General features: G+C 37.3%; 1 protein-coding gene across 1 annotated transcript; it reads right to left on the bottom strand.

Moving 5' to 3' along the window:
* Nucleotides 1-604: 604 nt before the first annotated feature.
* LOC135087146 (uncharacterized) lies at nt 605-20,651 on the bottom strand. The gene is made up of 3 exons (XM_063981984.1): nt 20,539-20,651; nt 15,658-15,947; nt 605-1,386 (listed from the first exon to the last, which is right to left on the bottom strand). The coding sequence occupies exons 2-3, from the start codon at nt 15,937-15,939 to the stop codon at nt 907-909; spliced, it is 762 nt and encodes a 253-aa protein (XP_063838054.1). The 5' UTR covers nt 15,940-15,947; nt 20,539-20,651; the 3' UTR covers nt 605-906.
* Nucleotides 20,652-23,276: the final 2,625 nt, after the last annotated feature.

Here is a 23,276-nt window from a genome sequence, read left to right on the forward strand (position 1 = left end):
AGCTATAGGGCTGACTTCGGTAAAATGATGTGACGTGAGGTGCCAAACTGCGGAAAATGGCGGAGGAAATACATGATTTAGCATGAATTATCATGAATAATATTAACTACTTATTTACCTCTCAGTGTCTTGAGGCAACTTAAAAAAGTACATTCTGTGTTTTTATTATTATTTAGGCAGTTAAATACTGCAGAGTATTTAGTACACCATTTTCTTTATTTTATTCCATCATACACAAGAATACGCGTGCGTGAGTCAATGTTCGCTCGTATGTGAGGCCTTGTCGAATAGTATCCTGTAGGTGGGCCATCGTGCGTGTTTTGTTTTCGATATAAACTCGCGGAGATGAACAGGCCTGATAATACCAGAATTTCACCATAGGAGGAACATCGGAAGAAACTTCTTTACTCATGTCCTGCGGACTTATACTTAGGTAAGTAGGATATCTTTATTTAGTGCTTGTAATGATTTCGATTTGCATCAAAGCCTTATCATTCCTTCATCAGTATTTTAATACAACATATCCATACTTACGTCCCTATAAATCTGTCGACTCGTCAAACCCTTATCAAAAGATTTTTCGAGCAAAAATAATCAAACGCTCTATCTTTTGTTCTTTATTCAACAGACAAATAAAAAAAGGGCGATACGCAGCACTGTATTCTACACAACAAGTATAAAATAGACATCGGCTCGGTCATTATGCAAGGCAGCACTCTCAGTTACACTTTTATAATATTAAATATTTCAGAATCATACTATTAAAATAAAGCAATGCAAGTGAAAGTGAAGCCGTGACAATGACAAATGCAGGAGTATATTCTAGCAAATTTATCTATCCTCAACGACTCTAAAATTTCGATCTTAGAGAGCAGAGAGTGTTTGAAGCGTTACCGAATATGAGATTTAGAAAGTGACTTGTTTCTTTTCCCTCTCTGCTCTGATGGTGATTTTGGAAGCGGCAACAGAGGTGTCGACGGAGTCACTGTCGGCGACCAGGGCTCGGAGACGTGCAGCCCTCTTTTCTCTGGCAGCGGTCCTCTCATTGAGTTCTGACATCTCGTCTTCAAGGTCGCTCAAGCGCGCCCTGCTCACCTTCGCCCGCTGTGCTGCAGCGCTTTCGTCACTGTTCAGCGCTGTCCACTTTGTCAGCGAGTTTTCTTCGTTCAGCCGGCGGGCGATACGCTTCTCGGTCCTCTCCTCGTTCTCTTGCAGAGCTTTCCTCGCCCCACTGACTTCGGACGAGCCAATTCCCACGCTCTCCAAAATTTTGTCGGAGATCCTCATACGGTTCTCGATGTTGGACACGGCATTCTCGAAGTCGATGTCTTCTGCGAAACGGGATGATTTCTTTCCAGCTCGTAGGCGCTTCAGCGACTCTGTGATCTGAAATTAACAAAGAATTCAATTAAGTTAAATTTTAAGTTTCTTAAAATGCAACAATCTAATTTGCAATCTATTATGAGATCGTATACCTAGAATGTGAAATGCGAATATGAATTCATATTTTAGTCTAGGTAGAAATACAGCGCCGGCAAGATAGCTTGCGGTGAGCTATTCAATACCTGGCCATATCCCATTTTGATTAAGTACGTTCACCATAGAGAATCTATTTCGATTCCATTCGAGTACCTTGTCAAACAGATTGGCATCCCTATCAACTCAGTGGTTGGGAGTTCCAAGCTATTTCTGTCTGACGGGTAAGCTCACAACGGGCGACATGTATGTGGGTAACGGTGCCTTGGGTTAGATAGTTAATTTTAACTGCTTGTTAGGGATTTTCGTTTAATTTACGACTGTAGCTCTTTTTACTACGGTTGCTTTTCAATTTTAGCATTCGGATCGGGCTTGAGCGCTTCTTCCACGAAGTAGGGCCGAGACGGCGATTTTGCGAAACCACGAAACCGATGGAAATTGTACATGTTAGTTTTATTTTATTTCAGAACTTTATACTTTTGATGTCGGCAAGTTTCCGATGTGAAACTTTACTTGTGCGTTAGTGGTTTTCCGAATTCCTTTGATTGATGCCTTACAAATAGTTTGGTTCTGTAGGGAATTCTGCCTAATGAAAGTAAGCTCATGCAATTCTGGAATTTCTCGGAATTTATGACTGAGTTGCGATAAGGGATAAAAGAGTCTTTACTTTTACCGATAGTATTTTTATTCGCTTACGTTTTCCAAAAGTAAATATCTAGTATCAATGCTTAATTTTATAATTATACTAACTTTCCGCCTGCGGGTTCACCCGCGGCTTCGTCCGCGTGGAAAAAGGGCTGTTTTTAGGATTTTCCCGGAAATTATTACAATTTTTAATTTAGATACCTATTTTAATAAGTAATCCAGAGCCTAGGGAGTTATACACAATATGTACTGACCCTGCAATTAGTGGACTTACGCCCAAGGCAGTGATCTGTCTTCGAACGCCTCATCGAGACTATTAACTTCTTCATGATTTGATTTATAGTTTCAGTTCGGAACTCGGATTTGGTTGCAGTGTGAACTATTAGTTCAAGAAACTACTGAATAGTTTGCCTATTTAGCTGTTTGCCGTTTGCCTATTTAGTATTGGATTTTGCGATTGAACTATTACTTAAAGTGGTTTATGTAGAATTCAACTCTGGTACCTAAAGGATTTTTTTTAACCCACCTTGTGGGTGGAGGTCCCACGTTATTTTAAGTAAACTTCCAAGTTTTAACATTTTATACCAATAAAAATACTAGTCTCCTATTATTACTTCTCCTGGAGTGAAACTTATTTTAGCGTTTAATGTTAGAATACACTCTTTTGTTTTATACGAGTAGAGCAATACAAAAGCCAGCCTACAGGTTAAAAGTGTGTGAATTAGGCAGAAAATAATGCATAATAAAATTACTGTTTTAAGCAGTAACAGCAGCAAAGGCATTCATAAACTTTTCACACTATAATGAACTGACGAAATTAAAACACAAGCGTTTGTGCAAACTAACATATAAAGCAAAGCTGTGGAATTTCAATCTGGATGCACTAAATATTTAGCTCAGTCTGTAACCTTCGGTAGGATAATTAAAAGGGTTCTCTTTCATTTCGATCTGAAATTAAAATCGGGGCTCAAAGCGAGGGTTGTCAGATTGTGCCAGTCATGATTTGGTCCGAATCTAGAAAAACAAATAACTCGGTAGGGCGTCCCCGGTGCCATGGTTTTGGGGTTCTGTAACCAAATAGAGAAAACCCAAATAGGGACCCTATTACTGAGGCTGATTTGCATCACCTTATTTTAACTGTGACTACAACAATGTGTTTTCTGTATGGAGTTTGACAGACTTTTGACGTTTGTTAAAGTTAGAGTAAGATGGTGCAAACCAGCCGAAGTCACTGTCCGTCTGTCTGTCTTTCATCTTTAGTATCAAATGATCATTTTTTCTTTCCTTCTACCTAGGCAGTTGAAATTTTCACAGTAATACCAAAATACCGCTATACCAAAAATCCCCCATGCAACAAACGCGATTATTTGTCTTTGTTTGCTTGAATACCTTACTTTCAGGAAAAACTATTTAAATACCTTCAAGTTTGTACGGAACCAACCTTCGAAAAGCGAGTCTGACTCGCACTTGGCCAGATTTTTGTACAGTCGACAGCACATCAGCCTTTACATTTTTAGGGTTCCGTACCTCATAAGGAAAAAACGGAACCCTTATAGGATCACTTTGTTGTCCGTCCGTCCGTCTGTCAAGACCCTTTATCTCAAGAACGCGTGAACGTATCAAGCTGAAATTCACATGAAATACTCAGGTCTATTGTCCCTTTAAGCTGTGAAAATATCAAACTTCTAAGCCAAGCCAATCAAAAGATACAGCCGATTATGTCGATATTTTCAACAAATTTTCGACACTCGCAAAGGAATCAAAACCTACAGGATACTTCTCGTAAACTCAGAATCTTGAAATTTGGCATAAAGCATTGTCATATAATGCAAATATAGGAAAAATTGCGAAAATTTCATTTTTTTAGTTATATAATATAATAAAAATATTTTAATAAAATTAAACTTACTACCTTATTTCTCACGAACGAATAAAGGTATCAAATTGAAATTTATACCAAATACCTAGATCTATTGTCCCTTTAAGAAGTAAAAAAATCAAACTTCTAAGTTAACGCGATCAAAAGATACAGCAGTTTATACCGACACCTTAGACGAATTTCCGTCACACGCTAGGGAATCAAAACCTACAAGGTACTTCCTGTGAACTCAGAATCTTGAAATTCGGCACGAAGCAACGTTATATAGTACAGATAAAGGAAAAATTGCGAAAATGATAAATTTGAAGTTATATAAAATTTAAAATATTATTTTTGCTTACATGACATAAAATATTTTTTTAATAATTATAAACTTACTACCTACCCTTTTTCACATGAACGCGTAGAGATATTAAAGTTGAAATTCATATCAAACACTTCTTAAATCTAATTGCCTCTAAACTGTGAGAAATTCTAAATCAACGCAAAAATTCAAAACGCTGAGGTAGGTACCTACCTATAATGCAAATATAGGAAAAATAAATAAATAAAAAATAATCATACCGCATATTTTGAAATTCGCCACTACTCGCAACGGAATCAAGTAAGTAATTTGATTTAATACGTCATAAATTGTAAACCGCTACGTTTGTACGGCGGAACCCTCGGTGTGCGAGCCCGACTCGCACTTGGCCGGTTTTTTGTTGCAAAATCGCACTTATTCCAACTGTTTATGAAGCTACAGTGTTGAACTTGATGTGCTGCCTCTACATTCTGACGCTAATTGCCCGTTCGGGGAAGGGTTGTTATACAAAAGCACGTCAAATTTTTCGTCCGATATTGCACATTCGCAGACATCAAAGAAAGTTATAATTAAATTAGGTTTTTGAGCACAGCAAAGGTAGAACGTCACTATGTTTTTACTGCTTTAATGCTTTGTATCGTGGGTCGAATAACGCAAAGACGCAACTGATTTTTATCAATTTTACAGAAGCGAAAAAAGAAAATTTGAAGCATTTCGGACCATTTTTAACTGTCAATACTGGCTTCCTGACAAATAATTAAATTACGATGTTTTGTGATGTTATAAAATGCACGTTTTTAATATTGTGTGTTATAACTCAATATCGCCATTTTTTAGTTCTATGATAGCTTACGCGAAGTACTAACGAATGATTTAACTAGGAAAACGTATGTGAGAAAAACAACATCTCTGAAAATATTTTACGATGCAATGTGGAATTAGCAAAATCTGTAAGCACCAGACTAGATTTATTTATAAATGCATTATTACAAAAAGCAAAGTATAATTCGATATTATGGAATTATATTAAATTAACTAATATTTATCTCCTTTTGAAGTTAAATTTACCTTGAAATCGTCAGGTAAAGTTCTAGAATGAAGCCTCCTCTATCTAGGTTCTGAGTAATTAATGTGGCAAAATGGACGTTTAATATTAATTACGATAATGGTAATGCTGTAAGCCGATTAATCACTTATTATTAACTATATTCGGCCCGTTGCTTTGTCTGTGTGGATTTAATGTTACAGAAAGTCTAATATAGCTTTTTTCTTACTTTTATTTTGCAATTTCTCATCGCTAACTTAAAACGAATATGCGCTCTGCTTGTGATTATACCTCCAGTAGATTTATTAAGTGACAAATCTTAGACCCCTCACCCACGGCGACTTTTTGTAGTGATGCTGTGGCGCGTTTCGTAAACGAGCGACGGCATCGCTACTAACGCGCGTTAGTAGCATTTGCAACGCACTGCAGAAGTGAATCCAACGCGCTAGTAACGCGGTACAGCATCACGACTGTATCGATGCGAACGCGCTACAGAATCACTACTGCATCGCTACAAAAAATTCGCCGTGGGCGAGGGGCCTTAGCCCGTTATTTATAATGTTATCTTTGTACTTTATCTATACCAAAAATTACCAAAATTCAATGATTTCGTTATGGTAACGCCACAAGCAGACAAGTTTACTTTCTTATTAGCGTAGATGTGGCCTAAACTAGTCTGTAGCGTGGATTTGCTTCTTTATGGAAAGAAAATCGCTTCTCTGAGTAACGTTGTATAATCCCAGGACAAAAGAAGCTTTGAGGATTGTGAATCGTTTTATTGCCATAACAATTTCCAGAAACGGATTATTAATTCCAGAATCCGTCTAGAAATAATCTGCTGACGTCAGCAATCGGGCATTTGGTCTTTATTTACATTTAATACGGTTATTAATATACAGATGAACGTTATATTAGCAGTTAAAACGGTTAGGTACAAAATGTGTTTATGCAAAAGTAAAAAAAAAGTAATGAAAAGCCGGTATGAAAATTGACTTGTATTGTCGTTTGCATCTGATTCTGTTAACTGAATTTTACGTTTTGTACAGTTAAAAGCCAGTATTTTGACGTAGATCAAAACACGGTTCTAACTCAAGTTTCAGTAGGCTTGCTGTTAGTTAAATTGTAATATTTAAACGAATCACGGGTTTGTATTATTTTTTTAAAGTAGATTCGTAAGTTGTGCGTTACATCAATCATACAGGCGTTGAAACTCGATACAAATTGCTTTGCAAAATTAGCCCCAACATTTAGTACCCTATTTATGACTCTACGCTCCATTAAATCCGCGAAAACATGTTAATTTTGACGACTGTAACATATTAGCTATGGTAATGTAACATTCGCGTTCAAATGCGCACGCGCCGCCGAGGGACTCGCACGCGACCGCCACGTGCGCCGAAGGGTTAATGGTTATAATGAATTTAATTTACTTCTTACTAGACCTACTAACCCGAATAACACACAACACATTAATGGAATAAAGGATAATGTACTCTAACCATATACTAGTATAAGAGTTAAGCATGTGTTAGGTACCGAGGATAGAGTCATAATACAATTTATAGAAAAGATTTACCCCCTTACTAATAAAACTTACACACTCGGTGATCACTGTTTTAAAGTGACGTTTAGTATGTAAATGTCATTTTAAAACAGTGATCAACAACTGTGTAACTTTTTATTAGTAAGGGGGTTATACTCTTTACGTTGAAACGTTGAACCCGTACATATATAGAGGAACTTTAAATACCCTTAAAAATGAAAGTCAGAGCAGCAGACATCACATGAAATGTATGTATGTCTCATACAGCAAGTATGACTCTAATGGTCCAGGTCACATAAAATGTTGCGCGAAACACAGAAACCGTTGCTGCAACACGTAGAATCTGAGTTGCACCGCCCGGGACATTTGTCCCCTGGTGCAGGGGTTCCCAAAGTGTGTGCTGCGGCACCTTGGTGCGCCGTAGAGAGCAAAGAGGGGCGCCGTGAGTCAATCCTTTACGTCGCATTGTTGGTGTCTGAAAACCGTTGATACCCTACCCCTCAAACGTCTTGACCCGCCCGTCCTTTTACTGTATCTTTTTCAAAGGGTAGGGCGCCGTGAAAAAATGGTGAAAATGATTGAGAACCCCTGCCCTAGTGTATCCGTGGCGCAATCAATACTTCCAAACAAAACTACGGTTATTAATATTGCCATTTTGTAATTACGGTTCAATAATTAATTTATTCAAGCCACATTTATGGAAAAACAAATTGACTATTTCACATTTAAATTGAAGTTACGTAGAAATATCATAATTAAACCACACACACTGTTTCGTTTGAAACATTGGACGATACCACAAAATTTTGGAAGTTATATTAAAATAAGGGAACTGGATACACTGAAATTCAATTATGGTTCAAATTAAAGGTTTTAATTAATTTTAACTAGTTTGATTACAATTGAAACTGGTTAAAAATAATGATTTTAATATATTTCATTCACGTTTCATTGACCATAATCAATGTTAGAGTTATAGAAAATAATGTTATGTGGATATTATAGTTATTAAAATTTCTTAGCGTTAAGAGTCGATTTTCGAACTAAATTGTAAATAACTTGAAAAAATCGAACTGCCTAAGGCGGGACTCGAACCCAGGATGGATGGATGATTGATGGATAGCTTAGATGGAAGAGCATTCGCCCGGCAAGCGAGAGGTCGTGGATATTATGTTCATAAATTGAAAAAACTTAAAATGAAAAGCTTGTCAATGTAAAAAACTCGACCTTAACAAGATTTTCCCTAGGCTCCATCTACTTAATGTGGTGTCCTATCCTTTTTAAAATGATTTTTCAAAAAGTAAGTAACAAACAACATAAGGGTGGGTTGCACCAACTTACTTTAACTTTCACAAACGTCAAAAAGCTGTCAAACTCCATACAAAAAGCACCGGTTATCGTCGTAATTACCGTTAAAGTTAGGTGGTGCAACTCAGCCTTAGATGCTTTGTAGATCCAATACTAATCACAGAAAGAGCATTCAGTCATTGCATTTGCGTAGAACAGTCGTATGTCACTTTAAAACACCGGACCAAGGTATATACCTATACTATGGAGTTTCCAGTCAGGCTAAAATATGTTCCAACAAGATAAACATTAGTATCTGTCTGTCCCTATGAAATGTATAATCACAGAATAATAACAAGTGCTACGTACAGAAGTTTTACTTCGCGAAGGTATTAAAAAAAATGTATGCTCAATGTCATTAACAATATGTTGTAATTTAGCCTGTCTCAAGAGTCAAGCACCATTTTGTTGACAAACGTCAGTGATCGGCACTGCGCCGAAGCTATAGGGCTGACTTCGGTAAAATGATGTGACGTGAGGTGCCAAACTGCGGAAAATGGCGGAGGAAATACATGATTTAGCATGAATTATCATGAATAACATTAACTACTTATTTACCTCTCAGTGTCTTGGCGCAACTTAAAAAAGTACATTCTGTGTTTTTATTATTATTTAGGCAGTTAAATACTGCAGACTGCACAGTATTTAGTACACCATTTTCTTTATTTTCTTTCATCATACACAAGAATACGCGTGCGTGAGTCAATGTTCACTCGTATGTGAGGCCTTGTATTTGAGTGCGAATAGTATATTTTATTAATTTATTGGGTTCTCTACATGAAATACAGTAACAAACACAACGAAAAGCCTTTAACTACCAGCTCCCACTGAAACGACAACCATTAAGGATATTTGAGCGCTTTTAAAAAGCCTTATTGCAAAAAGTAAATGACTGCTAAGACTTCATTTTTTCGATTACAAAATGAATTTTTCGGAAACCAAGACATAATTATAACGGACGGTTCAAGCTTTTCCCGTAACACATACATCAAGCGTATCCATGGCAAAGGCAGCGAAATGATTGAAGCTCCTCCGAGCATAGTTCGAGGCTGATTCAAGGGGATACAAATAATTGGAGGTCTCAAAGGTAACTAAAGGACTCGTAAGTAGAGCGGCTGCATCGCCGGCGTCGCTTCCGAGAAACTTGTGTGAGTTATATCAAAATGCTCTGTTATTAACTCTAAAATGGCATGTTATGTTCTCATCTATTTATAAAAGCGAAAGGTCACTGATTGCCTGACTGACTGACCCACTCATCACGAAATCTCAGAAACTACAAGTGCTAGGAGTCTCAAATTTTGCATGGGACTTCCTTTTAGAACGTAGATGCTCATTAGGACTTTGGGGAATTTGCAAAATTAAACCCCTAAGGGAGTAAAACGGGATCCACGTGTACGAAGTCGCGAGTATTGAAAATATCAGATAAAACAAACAGTTTCATCAACTCGAATTTAATTTTTATGTACCTAAAAAAGTTCTTTGTTAATTTAAATAACAGTGTTTCTAAACGGTTTTCGTATAAGAAGTAATACGTTTTGATTTATCAAGTAAATTTACTTAATCCATCTAAAACGAACACGCCATGTAAGTATATTTTAAAAAGCAGTCTAAGATAACTCAACTCGTATGTCAGTTGCTCGTATTCTTTCTATTAAACTATTCTATTTACAATGTTAGAAGCATCTCTCAGAAACAGACATCTAATGAGGCAGGTCCTTGCATAGCTATAGGGTGGCTTTGTCGAGCTACGTTAGAGGGGGCTAGACCGCAAGCAGAACGAGATATGATTTCTTGTTTGAGACCCTCTGTATTTGGACATAATAACTTATTATTATTCTGTGATAATACGTAGATAGATACTAACACAAAACAATAAAAGAAAAGAAAGAAATAAACAAAAGATAGGGCTCAATTTAGGCGATCTTATAAAGCATGCACTTAATTGAATGAATACGGATGATGGAACACTAAAGTAACTTGCATATAAGTAGATAGTTGTAATAGATGAGTTTGTTCCGGCGTTTCATTATGTTTGTCTCCAAAGTGCTGGTGGGGCCCAATAGATAAGGATACATAATAAAAAATCCCCTATGGGTTACTTTTAATACTTTTATCCAGAACCAAGCGGTTATTGACCGCACAATAAAAGGCACGCCATGCAATCTAGGAGTCTGGATGCGGGCTTCGCAGGGCCGCTGGTTGTGGAAATCCTTGGGGGAGGCCTTTGTCCAGCAGTGGACGTCAATTATTTACTGAAACGAACGAGTCTAGGAGCCTACTTTTATTTCTTTATATTTACGTTCATAAAAGGGCCAAATCTCGGTCTCAAATGAACTCTTGCAACCAAAATGTACAGTCAGGGTCGATTGTAGGTAAGTGAATTATTTTTCTCCAATGGAAATTAATTACTGCCCAAAACACGTCCAACACTAAATAACATGAAAAACCAGACCTTTTGTGTATTTTACTGGACTCGCTGAAATCACCGTCAAAGGAACGTGGAATTCGTGTTCAATATTACTAAAGTGCAGCCCTTTATTAAGTTAGGTTTGATCGCGCACGGTTCATGGATGCATGTTATGTGTGGATAAAATTTTGTCGGCTGCCATCAGTGTTGCCATACCACTATTTACACAGGATCTACTGTTATTTGCACTCACCCATTTTTTTGTTGTCTCTCATGCTGTAAATTTTTTTACTTGCCTCTCATATTAACAATTTGGTCTTCAAAAAAAGTACTGCTGTATTTTAATTTATGAAATTTTTAATTAAAATAATACTAGCGAGTTGGTTTCAGAACTATTTGTGGACTTACGAAGATTAATTTGTAGGTGTCACAAAAATGCATGATAGATTCCTAAACTCTGTTTGTTCGAGATTCTGGCCTAGGTACTAGAAGACTCTTCTATTTGAAAACTACTTTGTTCTGATGATAAAAAATAATTATTAAATCAGATTAAACTTTTCAACCTAGGTAGTTGACTTAGAATCCTACGAATCTTAAGCCTATCTAGATCAACAAATGGTACTGGTACAAACATAAAAGTTTTAATTACACGAAAGGGTTTGCAGCTGGCAACACTGGCTGCCATGGTAATTATTCAGCTTAGGCGAGAGTTACGTGGATATGTATTAGCGTGGGACATCCACCCACAAGGACCGATGACCTGATAAAAGTAGCAGGAAGGCGCTGGATGCAGGCCGCTACCAACCGCGCGATGTGGAAGTCATTGGGGGAGGCCTATGTTCAGCAGTGGACGTCCTGTGCTTGAAATGATGATGATGATGACGTGGATACCTATAGATTGGTGAATCTATGTTGTTGAGTCTAGAGGAAATCATACGTGGGTATTGAATTTAGTTTAATAAATAGTTTGAGGAAGAAAACTAAGGCTGAGTTGCACCATCTTACTTTAACCGTAACAAATTTTGAAAATCAAACTCCATACAAAAAAAGCTGTCATCGTTATAACTACGGTTAAAGTTAAGTGGTGCAACTGAGCCTGAAAAGGTAGGTAAGTATATTGAGATTTATTAATAACACCTAGTATTAAAAATCTGATTATTTGATTAATCCTTAAAATATCAAGTGCCTTGTAATCATCTTATTGTCATTGTTGCATCTAGGTAAAACTGATTTTTGACTATTTTCAAATCATCACAATTTGGAGACATAACAGATTATGGCATTATGAAAAAATACTGGTACCCATAACTCTAAAGGTAGCCTTTCGAACTAAGCGTCACAGACGCAGCGTCTTTAACTTTAAGGTAGTGTAGCCGTGACAGTGTCGCTGCGTTCGAATGACGTTCCCTAGAATTTCATACATCTCACTTACATTGGCGTCACAGTCGCGGCGCCACTGACTGACGCTATAGACGCTCACTTCGAAAGGCTACCTTAAATGGTTTTCCTTAAAACTTTTTAATTGTTCATTTAATATTTCATTTACTTAATAAACACGTTAATACATAGCTTCAATGCTTTGTTTGCAAAGCGGTTTCATTATTATGATAGGCGTTATTAAATAATCTACATTGGAATCTGACAATAATTCAGTGAACCGAGTTATTTATTTAGTCCATTCAGCGGGAGCGGCGGGCAAATGTTTAACATGGCTGAAGGCTAAAGGGGAATATTCCGGAATGCAATATGGCCGCATTGATTGGCGCGCATATTGCAATCAAAATCAAAAGGCAAAAACAAACATGCCTATTGTTTAAAACAAATATTAGGAGATCCCAGTAATGCAATAGGTATTTACTATTTATTTTACCATTAGCTGAAATGGAATGTTCAAAAAAATAAAAAAATGCGTCTAAAAAGACGACCATGAAAAAATATATAAAATTATTTACAGGTTTTTAGAACTACTTTATTTTATAGGTTTTCTCGGAATTAAACTTGCTGTTCTTTTAAGTAAAAGTGTGTCTTGCAATTTTAAACACTGCAAAAGTTTCAAAGTTAGGCTTTCAGTGACTGTAGATGACAATAACTTTCTTTGTTGACTTCGACTTGTTACAGCTGATCCAATCTATACTAATATTATAAATGCGAAAGTAACTCTGTTTGTCTGTCTCGCTTTCACGCCTAAACAACTGAACCGATTTTGATGAAATTTGGCATAGAGATAGTTTGAGTCCCGGGAAAGGACATAGGATAGTTTTTATCCCGGTTTTTGAAACAGGGACGCGCGCGATAAAGTTTTTCTGTGACAGACAAAATTCCACGCGGGCGAAGTCGCGGGCGGAAAGCTAAGTAGTATAATATATTTTAAGGGAATGTAGCGAAAAGATAGTGAAATCTAATCGTTTCTAAATTGTAAATTTTCTAAAGGCCAAACCTACATCTATTCTATACTCTCATGACGTTATTGAATTTCTTATTTATAGAGGTTAGCACTGAACACGGACGCCGTTACGCGAGTATTTTATTTTAGATGTCCCATTCACGTCATCTGTGATATAGTAAATACAATTTTTCTGAATGAAATGAAATTTTCAATAGAATTTCATAATGTTTATGCAACTTATTATACGTTGTGACGCAAAAGTTTGGACTGCGTTTGACATTGTTACAAGTTTAAAATATTGTGGTAAGTTTTATTTTCATCTAGAATTATAACACTTTAGGAATGAAGAAAAACAATTTTGATTCTTTTGGTTGACCATGCTTTATTGCAAAGAAATATATAAAAAGAAACGCGATTTCATACATATAGATGGAAGCACCACACCATTAATTAAGTACCTAGGTACTTAGGCCTTCTGAATTGAGATTTTCAGCTGGAGTGTACTCATCTTCTACTCAAAGACGGATGAAAAGTTCATACCTGATTAGAAGATAAGCAAGTTCAATCCAAAAATATCCATTTAGAAATCTTACTTTAACTTTAACAAACGTCAAAAGTCTGTCAAACTCTATACCCAAAACAACGGTTATGTTAACGTTATGGTTTAAATAAAGTGGTGCAACTCAGGCTTCGTACGTAAGTTACTAGTTTTATTGAACATACAAAATACATATAAGTAAATCAAACAAAGCACATAATAAAAATAAGAAGCCCTATACCACGCGATCATTCTCGCTATTAATAATAATGGGTCGTGAGATCATGTAACATTCATTAGTTCTATTTCATTACACACATCTATTATTAAATTAATGTTGTTTACCAATACCAACATAATATTTTTGTTACTCAGTCTCTGTGCTACTATTTTTAGAGGCAACATGAGACTGCGATTGGCTACGTTCCTTTACCGTATTATAAAACGACACTTAAATTTAGATTCAAACTCAAGATTGACTTTAAGCTGTGCTTGGTCAGAATATTGCTATTCATTCAATCACAAAGTACTTACAAATTATGTTCAAGTCCGAATCGAGTCTCGGGCATCGTTTAGCAATACGGGTCTACATTTATAATTACCATTCCCATCTTAGTTTTCTATTTATATTCTTCTGATTTTATAAGACACGTGCAGAGTTGACTCAAAATAATTGCGAACGTGCGAATGTGGTGACGTGGAAAACATTTTGCGCGAATATGATTAAATTGAAAGCGATAAATTGTCTTCAAAATCACATTAAACTTTGTTTTTATTTCCAGTAAAGGATCTTAAGATGTAGAACGTGTTTGTTTATCGCTATCTTAGTGCTAATTTAGATTTCTTATAGCTTGATGTTTGATTTGCAGTTGCAGTTCATTACGTCAAGACGAGGTACGAGTAGTTCAGCGGTCGAATAAAAAGTATTTCTCAAAGCAGTAAATAAACAAATAAAGACAGACGGTGAGTAAATGAGTGCACTAATGAATGGTAGCCCAAGTAATTCTAGATCTTCTATTCTTTTTGTACAGCTTTTTAATAACAGCGGTGGATTCTCAGTCCCTTGCAGCTCTGTCATTACGGTCATAGTAATGGAATTTCATTTTGCGAATTTCTTTCCCATGAAGACAAAGTTTGTTGTTGCCCGAGCTCCCTGAGTATTCCGCGGGCTACAAAGCAATAATGGAAGTAAGGATCGTGGTATTTAGTTCTAGTAGGTCATTGTGGTAGCTAAAACGGAGTCTTCCAGCGACCTGGGCCACTTTTATTTTGGTCCACTGGGCCCACCTCCAATATGCATATTGATAAATTAAACACCAAATCAACAATAATCTACTCTAGAATCTTAGAATAGGCCCAGTTGATAATACTAGTATTTAAACATTATTGAAAGAGAAGGTAGGTATACCTATTATGAAAAAGTTTCATACTTGAGTGTCAAGTTCATAAGAACTAAAATTTTCCACAATTATTTGCAATATTCAATCAAGCACCTGTTGTATTCCTGCTACACATAAACGCTAGGCATTATAGACAGTAAAATAACTATACATCCCGTTTGTATTCCTGCTTCATATAAACGCTACAAGACAATTCCAACTGTTGCATGATTGCAACGCCAGTAGCAAGGATCTTCTGCATAATCTCCAATACCCTGCCCAATCATTGAAGGCCATGTTTAGCTCAGTATTAATTTAAAATGAAGCTACGATAGCCGAATGGCGACTGGCCGACTCGTGATCCGAGGAACGCGGGTTCGGTCCCCGCCGCCGTTCGACTATAATTGTGGTGAGCTCACTTGTGTGACACAAGCATATTTAGCTTAGTACGAGGGAATAACGGGAGTATTAGTTATTTGTTCAATAACAAATTCGTTCGTTTGTTCGTTTCAACCGAAAGACGTCCACTGCTGGACAAAGGCCTTCCCCAAGGATTTCCACAAAGACCGGTCCTGCGCCGCTCGCATCCAGGTACCTCCCGCGACCTTCACCAGATCGTCGGTCCACCTTGTGAGAGGCCTGCCCACGCTACGTCTTCCGGCTTTTAGTAACAAAATACTAAAAATCTTTAAAAAAAAATACACTTACATCTTCAGAGAGCTCGTCGTCCTCAAAAGCGGAGGACAACGGCCTGCCTCGCTGCGCGCGCGCACCCCTGGAGTCGTACAACTCGTCGTGCGGCGCCTCGATGTCATCCAGCGCTCGGTTGATCCGGTTCTCAACGTCGGACCGGATGCGCTCGCGGTCCGGTTCACGGGCCGGTGCGACCTTGCCGTCGAGCCGGTCCAGAACCGGACGGTAGTAGCTCTCGCCCTTGTTATAGTTGCAGTCGTAGACGCGCGTGCGCCGGGTTCTCCCTATACGGCTCATTCTGGTTCCTGGGGATAGGGTTGATTGTCAGAGTCAGAAAATTGTTGTAAGTTTATTTTACGAACACTTTTTAACTCGTACATCCTACTTATAAACAGCATTCTGATTATTAAGGCTGAGTTGCGCCACCAAACTTTGACCGTAACTATAACGTTAGCCGGTGTTTTTGTATGGGCAAATTTTTGACTTTTGTCTAAGTTAAATTAAGATGGTGCTACTCAGCCTAAGAGTAGTACGAAGCGAATTTTTACAAATAAATATGCAGTTTTTTATTGTGTGTTTATTTTAATGATTTATTTAAGATAATAAATATTATGAAAATCATTGGGGGAGGCCTATGCTCAGCAGTGGACGTCCTATGGCTGGAAATGATGATGATGATATACCTAATAATAAAGTTTCCTCAACCAGAATGTCCTGATGCTTGTATTGTATTATTATTTAGGAACCAATGACTAGTTGCGGTAAAAATTAATCTAAAAGTCCACTCAGTTAAACTTATTTAAAGCTTTCGCGTTGGTATTTTTTTATCTCGTACTTAATTCAATATTGGTATTCCAATCTATTTTGTATTTACAAAAGTGCATATTATTTGGCATAAAGATCTACCTACGAACTACAGTATAATGTTTTCCCATAATCATCGGTTACATTCGCGACTCAAAAGCCCGTTCGAGTAGTCCCATATAAATTAGGTTTGTCCCGAACCAGCAATTCGTTGGAAATTAATATTCGCAATTCCATGCTTGTGAACTATGATTACGAATGTATTTCGTAGTACAGATATGACTATGACGTGGAGAATATCGTCGGCCTCGGTGTCAGACCTCGTAACTCCATTTAGGTCAAATTTTAGGACTGAACTATGAAAAGTTTTGTGTGAAGGTTTCTCAAATTTTATTTAAAACCTAGCGGCCGCCCGCGACTTCGTACGCGTGGATCCCGTTTTACCCTCTTAGGGGTGGAGTTTCGTAAAATCCTTTCTTAGCGGATGCCTACGTCATAACATCTACCTGTATGCCAAATTTCAGCCCGATCCGTCCAGTGGTTAAGGCTGTGCGTTGATAGATCACAACACCTTTGATATTTATTGTATACCTACCTACATATAAAAATATCATTGCAAATTAGAAAAAATCGCAGACAATATTTTTTCTGAAAAAAAAATCTACACGTTGGACGCCACACGGCTCACCGGTGAGCCTCAAAGAATAGAGTAGAATAGAGTTTCTATTGGGTCTAGTGTCTTGGCAATCAAAATCATAACTGGGGATTGGATTTTAGTAATTTTAAACTGTGGAGGCGTTTTTAAAGGATTGACAGTATTTTTTAACCTTCTACATTTTACATTAGTTTTAACATGGATGTGTTATAAAATACTAATAAAATTGTATAAAAAAAAGAAAATTGGAGTTACGAGGTTTTTCGCTTCAGCCTCCGATATGATGTCGAATGCAGAGTACATACGTCATTGCATTTCGCTCTTCGCGAGGTCTGCGCTGCTTTGATCATCAACTATTCTGGGAATTTTGAATTCAAAATGTACGCTCTGTTCGCAGTAATGTTCAGTGCAATCTTCAGCTGTACTTACAAGCAGTAAATGCTGTAACTGTGTCGGTTTGTTTGGTATGGAAGCCTAATTGTGATGCGTAAAATGGAGTAAACCACTGATTAATTGTAAAGTACCTTTAAAATTAAATTAATATTACCTATGAATTAGGCCCGAAAAAAAGATAAATTAGATACTTTTTGCACAAAAACTGGCACGAAAGAAGGCTGTTATTCGATTAAGGGACTGAAAATTAAAATAATACTCTAAAAAATTAATATTCAAAAAAATATGAAAGTCTTTCGGCGAAGCCGCGGGCAGATACTAGCATGTTAGCTAGAAACTGATATGGTTTTCAAAGACATTCAATTATAGTACCATTTGAATGCAAGCGCAAGTAAATAGTTTATAGATACAATTTGTTTATAGAAACAAACAGATTGAACATGCAGTAATTTGCTTGTTTATTTACAACTATCTATCATTTCGACTAGCCACACGATCATTACCACGCCGACGGCTGTCTAGATGTTATCGTTTATTACATTTTAATAGTGAATCATGTCGTAAATGCACCTCACTGCAGTTCCAGATGCAACTGCCAAGAAATTCATCATCTTTTTATGCAGTGCGAGTATTTACTCGCCCGTGTTGTACTGAGTTGTTGATGTTAATATAGAAGTTTGAATCGTCCGTCCAAAAGTGGACTAGTGGGCTGTAAATACTCGTTATTGTGTCATATTTGGTGAGTTGCTGGTGCTATTATAGAAGTTTGACTCAAATCGTCACCGAAAAGGCGTTCAAAGATGGACATAGCCTAGAGGAAGATGCCGAATTGACAAGAAAATGAGTAAACAACTTTGGATTTAGTTACTGTATCATAGAGGTATTTAGGAGAGATTTTTGTCAAAGACGTGTTTAAATTACTTACGTAGCTCGATGTACTTGAAAAGTAACGAGACGTGTCTCTTTCAGAATTTTTTGGGCCATGAAATACCTCCTTAATATATTTTCATCAATGATAAGACAATCAGAAAGTGATTTCATTATAACCTTGTGTTAAAAATGTAGTAACTACATTACAGGGTCGGGTGGATTAACATATATAGGAGATTTGGCAGTACCTACCAAATGGCATCATTACTGAGAATCAGCGGTGTAGTGTGTGGGAAGGTAATGATTAACTACTACCTACAAGGCAATAGGTGCCTACCTAAATACAATTGTACAATTATCTAGATTAAAAATAGTAGATAAATAGTTTGAGACTTCTTTCATAACAAACTATGACTACGAGTAGATGAGATCAATCAATATGTAGGCACTCTTACGATTACATTCATGTACCAAAATAATTCAAGTGCTTTGGAATTTGCGTTGGTAATGCACTTGAATAGAGCTTCGTTTGCCTTATCATCTACCCACATACTCGCAAAATTTTAGTTCTAGAAACGTTCAAGATGTTTCAGACCACTTGATAGATAACGTCAAGTGGTTATTATAATTTCAGGTGCATTAAGCGCATTAAATTGGTCTAGATAGCTAAATTAATCTGATAGGTCTTAAATTATGTAGGTATACTACGAACCATAGTGCATAACGGGTCTTGTAATTCGTCTAAATATATAATTTCACCGATCAAAAGGTACAATTTATTAATATAAATCGCGTCTTCATTGAAAAAAAAAAGTGTAAAAACACGAATAGTTTTCGAAGGTTAGTTTGTTTTAATTAAATAGTTTTGGTTCGGATGATGTATTTTTTTTTTAATTCACGTCATGATGTACCAAAACGAATTAGTTTCGATCATTAAATTAAAGAGTATCAATAAACTTCATTTATGGTTATTTTGTTTCATTTTGTATGATAGAAAATAACACCATAATTTTTTTTGTAACTCATAAAACTCAAGTCATTTATATTTTGCTAGCTTAATAAATGCTTAAATATCAGTTTACTCCACTACGTTTACTGTTTAAGTTATTTAACCCAGAGAAAAATAAATAAAAACAAATTAATGATAGAAATATCGAATGAAAACCGAAAAATACACTATTTGATGTATTGATTCAAACAAAAAGTTGTATTGAGAAACTTACATAAAAATGCAAAAAGATAGAAATGAGTATTGATATCCACATTATCGATTTCGATTCGATCTTTGATACGACTCCAATATACATTTTAGCAAGATTACCTATTCGTCAATATTTTTTAAGGAAGTAGGTAAGTTGTTTATAAACTAGATTTATAAATAATGTTCGAATATTGCTATTACATCATTTTCAGCACCGAAATCCTACACAATAAATAACAACACACCCACACGACGTCTAAGAAAAGACACAAAATAAACGATGTTCAAAGCAAACAAACGCGTAATCATGATCGAAACTGTAGTAAAAACTGAGATACGGAAGAAAACGCGAAAATAGACGAAGGTTTCCATCATCCACTAACAAGACAGCTAGGCCAACGTTATTATCTTGACGTAATCGCAAATGTAAACTTACACGTGATAGAAATGATTCTTGGCAATGGACTTGTTGAGCCAAATCGAGGTTCAATAAAAAAATTGACTCAAAAAAATTACCTCACTGACACTTCAATATCTTAACACAACAAATATTTTGTAAATTTTTTACTTATACGATTCTCGACCGAGCCAATCCAACGCTAACCATTGTTTTCTCCCAATGAATTATCTCCCGAACATCGGCGCGTACGCCGAACAGAACAATTTCAAAATAGATTTCGCAAACATTCGATATGGGGGTATTTTTAGTACCGAAAACCCGGTTTTTGTCCGCCCGACAGGAGGTATTGTATTATGCACTCAGTTAATCTTAAACAGCACAGCTATAAATAATCGCCCGTTTGATATCTGAACGCACTAACCGGTAAATTATGTGATCACAAATTCCTTGGACGGTTTAAGTTTTAACGCACTGTGAAAGAAACAAGAATGTCGCACAGCAGTTGCTTTGAGCACTAGGTAGAATTCGCTGAAGTTGCTTAGGTGGAACTTTGTTAATTTAAATTTGACTGACCTGGGGCGTGTACTGGCGGTGAGAAAGCAGATGGGACTGGGCGGGCGGCAAGATTCGGCGCGCGAGCAGCGTGGGCGAGACTATGTTTAACCGTGAGCCACACAGAAATATACTGACTTTTGTTCCGAATGATTTCCTTGTGAGAGAACTAACGCGCATCCAGCAGGAAGAATCGATCACGAATTTCCGAGAATACAACTGTTGACATGACACGGTTACCGAGAGGTGCATTCTTGAAAACAAACCGGCGTGAGTTGGGACTGTGACAGGGATTTTGAGTGTGTGGTAATTTATTATGAATTAACGAAATTCCCGATGGAACTTTCTAGAAAACGATTTTAGGGGAAGTGAAAGAAGTCGATTTTTTCCCAAAAATCTAAGTTACTACAAAATTGTCCGAATGATAAAACAACGTTAAATTCTCGATTGAATCTCAAAGTTGTATTGGTTGATTCCTAATATTTAGACCTTGTGATTGGTTGTACACAGCTTACAGAATCGCTAAATCGAATTTTGAGTCGTCGCTCTAATATGGACGTTAGCTTTCGTGATATCAAACATTACACGCTCTTCAAATAAACTTAACACCAAACGTCATACAGTCGATAATCTTAATTCAAATTACGGCTTAATTTACTTACTAACCCTAGCCGAAGTTGGAATCAAAACAATAACGGCGCAGGAGCAGCTAGCAGACAAATGACTACCACAATACCCAACAGCGCCGCGCCGGCTTCAATGCGATATCGCTTATTGTTTTGCGAATAATAAAGCCTTTGGTCTCATTTCCACTGCTATAGACCACGTTAACTCTCCTCAGTTCGAGAACGTTTAGACAAAAGTTCAGCGTGACAGCCATTGGCACGGTTTGGTGTACCATTTGTAAGGATTACACTTGGATATGATTAATTAATTTATTTAGATAAGAAATTGACTTTTGACTAAATGAAAACGTAATTTTCTCCAGTACTTAGGTATACTGCATAAAAAACTTACTACCTACGTACCCCTTGATTTTTAAGCTTTTTAGATATTCGCATTTTCAGTCGTACGTTGAGCTACGAGTTCCTAAACAACGAACTCTATAATCCTCAGTGTTATAAAATGTATTTTCGTATTAGTTCCGAAGGTTAGATACGTAGTCTGTTAGCTAGTGGGTTGGTTAGTTAGATAAAGACTTAACGCTATTTTATCTATGTATCTTACTTAACATTATTTTAGTTGTTTCTTTCACGCTTTAAATGGTTATTAACATCAGAACAATAAAAACAAGTGTGACACGCGTGAAAGTTTATTAATATAGGTACTCGTAAGTAACGGTTACCTATTATAAGTGTATGACACTAACGCCCGTATTCACAAACGATGCTTGCTTAAGTGAAGCAGCAAATCGAACGCACAGCGTTGAATAGACCTCTGTGATTGGTTCGTGTCTCACACTGTGCGTCGACGCTCACTGTGAGACCTCATAGTAATGTTTGTGAATACGGTTAAATTGAAAATTAGTAAATTAAGCAATTTGTGTTTACACAGTGGAAACATACTTCAGTCCTTAGTTAAACAAGTAGGGGGAGACCGAGGTAAGTTGTAACAGAAGAGAGTTGTGATATTGTTCGATTTTTTGAAAGATATTATTAACTACGAGTGTGATGATCCGGCTCGAAGGACCAGGAAAATGTGGTGGACTGCAGTGGACTGTATGCGTTTGTGTGTGTTCGAGAGCGCTGACCGGACGATGATGACTGCCGTTGAGAGCTTGCCCTTACTATGTCAGGCGTAGTAGGTGCTACTTGCAGGAATAAAACCACTATTTCACTTGCTGAGACTTCTCGCGTTTATTATTCGCTTCCTTTTCTCAGTTCTTGCTTCTTCAGATCACTTGTTGCTTGGAGCACTTGTTCTCTGAACTGAACAAAACAATACATCTTTAAATAAACTTGTCTCCCGGAGCGCCTCGCTCCGTATTTATAGGGCCCCGGGCTATATCCATCCCTTTCTCTCCCGATATTCCTGTCTCTGTCTCTCATGTTCTGGACCATAGTTCTGGAATGTTCGAAGCGAGAGGTCCGATATTGCCGTCCTGTTTCTTTTTCTCTCGAATATTCCAGAAGTGTGTGGAAGAGTAATTGATGTGCAAGCGAGATGACAGATAATGTGAGAAAGAGATGGAATGTTATTTATATCTAATCGATCTAATTGATTATTTTACAACATTTTCTGTCTGTTAACATTGCTAATCAATTCTAATTAATAAATTAGCGTATTTTCTCGGTTGACGTCGCTAACAATCTCCCCCGCAGTGCGAAGCACTCCCTCTTCCGGATGCGACGTCTTGGCAGGAACCAGGACTACCACTCATCGCGTCGGTCGCCGTAGCACTCCTCCGGGTGTTCGCACGTCGAGGTCTCGTTTTCTTCTGTCCGGACCAAGGTATACCCGCTGTGCTTTCCCTCGTGGCCAAGAGTTTCTTGGTGGCGTTGCGTCGAATCTCAGGGCGACGTCGCCGACTTGAGGGTCTTCTGTCTCCCGACCGGCTATCTTCCTTGGCATCAAAGTTGGCAGGTACTCTTTTAGCCATCTTTGCCAGAAGCGCTGCGTTGTCCTCCAGTTTGCCTTCCCGATGAGGTAGCAGTTGAGTCCAATCGGAGAATCTCTTCGGGTCCGGAGTGACTTCTGGTGTTACCTTCAATGTGGCAACTTCAACTTCAGAATTCTTCTCTTCTCCGCTGTATTCATCC

The sequence above is a fragment of the Ostrinia nubilalis genome, chromosome Z, assembly GCF_963855985.1.
Source record: "Ostrinia nubilalis chromosome Z, ilOstNubi1.1, whole genome shotgun sequence".
NCBI classification, from domain to species: Eukaryota; Metazoa; Arthropoda; class Insecta; order Lepidoptera; family Crambidae; genus Ostrinia; species Ostrinia nubilalis.

Bases quoted from the DNA above. Each gene is read 5' to 3' on its own strand.
- LOC135087146 (XM_063981984.1), bottom strand. From the start codon at position 15,939: ATGAGCCGTATAGGGAGAACCCGGCGCACGCGCGTCTACGACTGCAAC. The intron at 1,387-15,657 runs GTAAGTGTATTT...TGTTAATTTCAG, and splicing joins ACGACGAGCTCTCTGAAGAT to ATCACAGAGTCGCTGAAGCG.